The 6,887-nt window shown below is 43.2% G+C and overlaps 1 protein-coding gene across 2 annotated transcripts in view; it reads left to right on the forward strand.

Annotated features, from left to right (window-relative positions):
- LOC133841496 (homeobox protein 13) overlaps positions 1–6,452 on the forward strand; it is a 56,707-nt gene extending 50,255 nt beyond the window's left edge. For both annotated transcript variants that reach the window (XM_062274021.1, XM_062274022.1), the window contains 4 exons: positions 1,243–1,452; positions 1,538–1,767; positions 3,763–5,636; positions 5,723–6,452. In XM_062274021.1, coding sequence (XP_062130005.1) covers positions 1,243–1,452; positions 1,538–1,767; positions 3,763–5,636; positions 5,723–5,882 — 2,474 coding nt within the window. In that variant the 3' untranslated portion in view covers positions 5,883–6,452. The remainder of the gene's footprint in view (positions 1–1,242; positions 1,453–1,537; positions 1,768–3,762; positions 5,637–5,722) is intronic.
- The last annotated feature ends 435 nt before the right edge of the window (positions 6,453–6,887 follow it).

Raw genomic sequence — 6,887 nt, forward strand, 5'->3', positions numbered from 1 at the left:
AGGGAGAGAGCAAGGAGGGATACAGCTAGGCAGTTTAGTTGCAGTTTAGTTGCATTTTCGACAACGGCAACAAATTAGTTAGATACCCTGTTATTACACTGATTTCGATGGCATGTTAAGCCAATTAGCTTAAGCAACAACTGACATAATTCAAAGCTAAATTGATTGATTGCATTCTAAGCACAAGTAAAGATAAAGTTAATATTTATATGATATAGTTCATATAACAAAAAGTAAAGCTATACAAAGTAAAGTAAGCAATGGCTCTCCAGGAAAATATATAAAAATATTGTATTAATGTGATCTATATTTGATCAATAAAAATTAACAGAAATTGGTTTCTAAGGCAGCAACATTATAAATTACAGACCTGAAACTAATTGAAAATAACTAAATGAAATACATGATTTAAAATTTTTACATAAATAAAAATCCAAGTCACAAAGATTTAAATTTTATATCATAGACATTTTAGTCATAATAAAAAATAAACAAAGTTTCTAAAGAAATGATTTAAACTGAATTTGAGAATATATAACAATTTAAAATATAACATATATCTAGGGGAGTATATATGTCTAGGGGAGTCTTCTTTAAGGAACACATACTGAAATATTTATCACAATATAAGACTACAAATTTGTTTCTAATGATTTTTTCTAATTTAAAAATTTTGTAAAGTAATAAAAATAAATAATTCTTTATTGGAGTTTTAATTAATTATCTCTATTAGGAAGAAATATATGATTATTAAATCTTAATAGGCAATCATTCGCATAAATAAATAATATAACCCATAATTTATTTTATAATATTTTTATTAATAAAACCCTGTCGATAAATATATGTGTTCCACTTAAATTAAAAGTCTATCTATATATTTTTTGCATTGCATTGAAACTAAGAGTCTATCTCCTAAATAAACTCTATTATTTTATGGTATCTTGCCTGCTTTAATTAAAATACACTATGCGAGTGCAGTAGAAAGACGGCTTTCATTTAGATAAGTTTATATTTTATGGCCCATGCCACCCAATCATTATTCGTGTAGGGTATTAGTGAGTGCAACAACTAATTTGAATAGTTGCCTCCCAAGTGGAGTGCCGAGTTGTTCGGGGCGGGTTTGGGAATCTTCAAAAGCACTTAGCGACCGCGGCAACAAAATGGAAAATTATTAAATGCTCTCGCATCAACTAACAACGCCCCTTCACTCTCTTTTTTGGTTTTTGTTTTACTCTACAGCGAAATCGCTTCCACTGCACTGCGTGGTGGAGTCTGTGCACTCGTTGCATGCCTCGCTTACCATAGACACACGCCAGCCGTGGAAACGGCGACCGAACATCGAGACAGACAGCTACGTGATCATTGCAGCGGCCACGCCCTGGAGCGAAATAGTGCAAACGGCGCTGCAGCGTCTCGGCTACTCCCAAGAGGTGGCGAACACAGCCAGAGGTGAGTCGAAGTTAATAATACGTGTTTGGGAACATTTACACTAATACCCACACTTCTTCTGGTAACTTCTTTTAATTATGCTTAGGCTCGCTCATCATCAAGCACTGGAAACCAATACCGTTGGAACAGATCTCCGATAATCCGGCTGTGCCGGTTAGCGACATTGTCGGTGAGCTGACATCGGTGATAACGCTGCGTATTGTCATCTTACGGCCGAAGACATCCCCCTTTGGGGAGATCAAGGACAAGCTGCTCAAGCTGCTCGTCCTGCAATCGCACGGACTGCTGCGTTCCACCGGCTGTCCCCTGGATGAGGTGAGTAGCGAATACTGAGTTGAGCTAATTAGACATTCGCTTTGAACTTCGGGGCTCGGCTCGCTAAATGTTGCACTAAGACGACAAAATTCTATAATGATTCATAAGCGGTTTACGACACACACTACATACTACACTACACACACACACACACACACTCAGAGGCGAGGCTATTATCCTTGTCTTGAAGAGTTTGCTAAAACTTGTGAGGGGTAAAAGTAAACTCAAAACCCAAACCGCTAATTTGCGTGAATTGAGGCATAAACACACGCACACACACACACACACGCACACGTTGGCAACAAAAGTTTTGCGTATCCTTTACCCCCACGTTATCCTTGCTGCCATGACTCAAGACTAGCAAGCAACACAAGTCAATGTTTGTGTCTGTATGTCTGTCTGCATATGAAATTCATTGAAAATGTTTTGATAATGACTACAAAGAAATGTTGTTAAGCCGAGTTCATTTATTTTGGTTCACTTAACTAATCCTTTTTTGCAATAGTTTTCATTTTTAATCAGCTTTGCGCTTATCGCCGCACACATCAGCACACTCTCAAGTATATATATTTGTATATATATACAGTTGCGTATTAAATAGTTGCAACAATTTGAAGGCAGATCATAGTCTTACAAAGCGCGTTGATATCGTTGCAACTGGCAGCCACATGACCCACATACGTTTTGTACTCCGAGTAGAGTATTACATATGTGGCGTATGAGGAGTCCAGTTAAATCCCTGCCTACCATAAATCACCGTCTGTCAATGTCTGAACTCGTTGTTCACTGTCTGCTATCATGGGTCGGAAATCACGACCAAAATACCCTTCAATTGATATTGCGACTGATTTTATATGGGCCCTGATTAATATTAGCAAAAGTATTTTCTCTAATCACATGATAATTCCCTCTGCACACATACATACATCACATTGATTGTGGTCATAGTGTGCTTATAGAGCTGTGACTCTCGCAAGTCTCGTGGTAAATATGCTTTAGGTCTCTGTGGTCTGTGTTCCAAGAAATTGCGAAAGGGGGGCGAGCGCGATATGAAAATCAATTTAATAATTGCCGCGCCCGCCTCCGTCTCCGCCTCAAACTTCTCCTCCTCCGCGTCTCTCTTGCGCGTCAACCCATTTTATTTACAATTAGTTGTCTATAACACACACACTTCCTCACCCCAACCCTTCTGTCGACATCCCATCAGAACCGCAGTTCGTGTGTTTCGAGCAGCTTAAGTGATTTGGGGCGCCTCCTTAGCTGATAGCGACAGAACAGAGAGACATTATCTATCTATTCGAGGAGCAGCCAACTCAGCAGCAAGCAGCAGTATCTATGAGCATTTAATTCGGTATACAGCAAACCCCACACACTTACCCCACCCCCCTCCCGAAAATAAAAAGAAATACTTACGATTGCCATTGCGTAGCATTCACCGAATGAATTTCGATTCTATTTCTGAACATTAAATTCAATTTTAATCGCATAAGCTGGTGTGTCGTCGCCTATCAGCATTTCGCTTGGCTCGGGTCTTTGGGACTATCTATTTATCGCTTCAAGCTAGTTAGGTAGCTGGCTGGCTAGGTGGTTAGGTTCGCTGACGAGGCGTCAAGTTAATATCAGTTTGCAGAGCGTGTGGTATCAGTGTTTTTCCCTCTTCCTCCATCGCGTATATCGATATCGTACTCGTAATAGGGCAAATCAGAGTCAGCTACATTTTATGGCTAAGTAAATCCCGGCCACTTCAGGGCCTTACCCGACTCTCTTTCTACCTCTCTCTCTCTCTCTTTCTGCAATTTCCCCCCCATTTTGTAGCTTGTGATTTTTATGACAGCCGCTTAGTAATGCGTGTGTGTGTGTTTGTGGCAAACCCCCCGGGGGCTTAGACCTAGCTAACATGACTGGCGACAGCACTTTACTATCTATCAAGGCCTCTAAGTTAATCCCATTCGATGTCCATTCTTTTTTCCATTCCCTCCCTTTCTCCTCCTTCAGGTGACGCTCTCGCAGATCTGTCGCAGTTCCCATCAGAATACCTACGCAATGCCCGGTGGCGAAATCTCCGATGAGCTCCGTCGCAAGTTCGATCAATGGTGGTCGAATCAACTCTCTCCCCAGTCCGCGATGACGCCAAAGATGCTGCCCTTCATGTCCGCCCCGAATGCGGTGCCCGTGGTGCCCAGCGAAATGGACTTTCCCGTGGGCACAGCCATGGCTGCCGCAGCTGCTGCGGCTGCTCACGCTGCTGCCGCTGGAGCTGCTGGCGCCGCAGCCAATCCGCTGAGTGCGATGGGCAGCCGGGAGTCGTTGTTGCTGGCCAACGAAGCAGCCGCTGCTGCTGCCGCCGTGGGACATCATCCCAATGCTGCGGTTAGTCAGGCCCAGGCGGCCGGGCATCATGGCAATATGCTGGTGCATCCGATGCACGCGTCGATGCATCATCATCATCATGCGGCCTCGCATGGCGGACAGTATCCGAATCAGAAGACACGCATGCGCACCAGCTTCGATCCGGAGATGGAGCTGCCCAAGCTGCAGAAGTGGTTCCAGGAGAATCCGCATCCGTCGCGCCAACAAATCCAGACCTATGTGGTCCAGTTGAATGCTCTGGAATCGCGTCGCGGTCGCAAGCCACTCGATGTCAACAATGTGGTCTACTGGTTCAAGAACGCACGTGCCGCACAGAAGCGCGCCGAGATGCGTGGCGGTAGCTTGGGCAATGCCATGACGGCGTTGGGACATGCGGCCATGAATGGTTATCTCAGCCAGCATGCGCCGTTGGGTCAGAACTCGAGCAGCAGCGCCGGAAGTCAGCCGTTGAGCATGGGCAATCTGTCGATGTCGCATGACTATCTCAAGAGTCCGATGAGCCTGAAGTCCGAGGACATTGACACCATGTCCCAGCACTCCGATGAACTAGAGGAGGAGCCCAGTCGTCCCACAACGCCACAGCTACCGTTGTCGCTGACCACACACGAACGCCATCGCAGTTCACCTATGTTGGACGATGATGACGATGAGGATCGCAGCGAGCAACAGCAGCAGCAGCCACAGCGTGTGAAGAGCGCTGGCAGCGACTTGGCCAATGGGGTGACGGAGCGCGATGAGAAGCCAACTGGCCTGAAGACTCAAGATGAGTTGGAAATGCATGACAACGACAATGACAACGACAACTCCAATGACAATTGCAGTGGCAATGCCAGCGGCAATGCTGAGGCAGCCAATGATGCCAACGATGGGGTACACAACAACAACAGCAGCAACAACAACAATAACAGCAGCAGCAACAACAGCAGCAACCACAACAACAGCGGCAGCAACAACAACAACAACAATGGGGAAAATAACCAGAGTCACAACGAACGCGATGAAGCCGCCTCGACGCCCAAGCACAGCACACCCAAGGAGGAGGACGATGATCTGGACATGGATGAGGACGATGAGGACAATGAGAACGATACCAGCCATCTGGATGAGTTTCGTTCGCCATCACCCGACTTGGGTGGCAGCGTGGTTCCACACAAGGATCAACTGCCTTTTCCCATGGTCCCCAACTCGATGTTCTCGCAGTCCTTCATGTACATGAGCCATTACATCCCGGCCTTTGGCCAGGCAGCCGCCGCCCATCCGCACGCACATCATGCGGCCGCTGCGGCAGCCGCCGCTGGCATGCAACCGAATGCGTTGATGGGCGGTGCCGGACTCAATCTGTCGAGCATATCGAATGAGGAGCGACGCAAGCGCAATCGCACCTTCATCGATCCGGTGACGGAGGTGCCCAAGTTGGAGCAATGGTTCGCCATGAACACGCATCCCTCGCACAATCTGATCCTCAAGTACACCGAGGATTTGAACACCATGCCCTACCGGTGAGTAGCAAATTCGCGAGTGAAAAGTCAACACCCCACTAATGGAATTTTCGTTTGCTTTGCTTTTCTTTTTCTCCATTCTGCAGTCAAAAGTTTCCGCGTCTCGAGAGCAAAAATGTGCAGTTCTGGTTCAAGAATCGTCGGGCCAAGTGCAAGCGTCTCAAGATGTCGTTGTATGACAACAGCCAGTGTGGCCAGCTCGGTGGTCTCAGTTCCTTTGTGCCCAAATACGAGGAGCGGGATTAGGCCAACCGGTTAGCAGCATTTTGTAAATACTTGGCAGCTAAATAAACATAATCCTTTCGCCCTAAGCACAACTCTTTCCAAGTATTATGACACAGCAAAATCAAATCCCAGTTTAACATATAACATTAAAAGCCCAGTCCCAAGAATGTTTGGGGAATATTTAGCAAAAATTAGATGAAACCTAGTTGTAGATGACATTACTATAATTTAACGGATCGCAGAAATATACGAGCATATTTTGTAGAATATCAACTAATCAAAAAAGAAAAAAAAACGTATAAATATCCACACTCTACAAACATAAGTTAAACTACTATTTGAATTTGAATTAGAAGATGAAGACGAAGCGACGTAGAAGTGTAACCAAAGAAAGCCAATCCGATGTGTAAATATATGACTATTATAATAATTCTTACTATTATGCATATTATATGAGAGAACTCTGCTAATTTCTTTGAATTGTGTAATTTCTTGTTTCGAAACATTTTGCCTTATTTTAGATCGTTTTCCAGCCTAGCAAATAAGCATAGTATTTCTATAAATAATAATAATTAATAATAAAAAAAAGAACCTTTAAATGGGTTCTGTTCTACAATATATCTTGGTATCTAATACCTATTGGCAATTCTTCGGAAATTCACATTTTATTCTTATTACTGAAAAAGAAAACTGAAACATTTAGTTGATAATCATTTTTTGAGATAATTCAAATTAGCAGTTTGAATAATTACCGAGTATAATGAATAGATTCACTTTGATAGCTACACTTAAACAATGTTTAATAAATTGTTCCACTAGACACATAAGTAAAATCAATCGAAAATAAAATTAAATTAAATTTACTTGTAATTTATTGAAAGCATGAATACACACACACACACACACATACATCAATTACCCACACACACACACATACAAACATTATATTATAATATGTATTCCCAGCAATTATTAAATGATTAAATAAATACAATTTTAAATGTCAACTCTGAGCAAAAAACTCTT

The sequence above is a fragment of the Drosophila sulfurigaster genome, chromosome 3 (assembly GCF_023558435.1).
Source record: "Drosophila sulfurigaster albostrigata strain 15112-1811.04 chromosome 3, ASM2355843v2, whole genome shotgun sequence".
In the NCBI taxonomy this organism is placed as follows: domain Eukaryota; kingdom Metazoa; phylum Arthropoda; class Insecta; order Diptera; family Drosophilidae; genus Drosophila; species Drosophila sulfurigaster.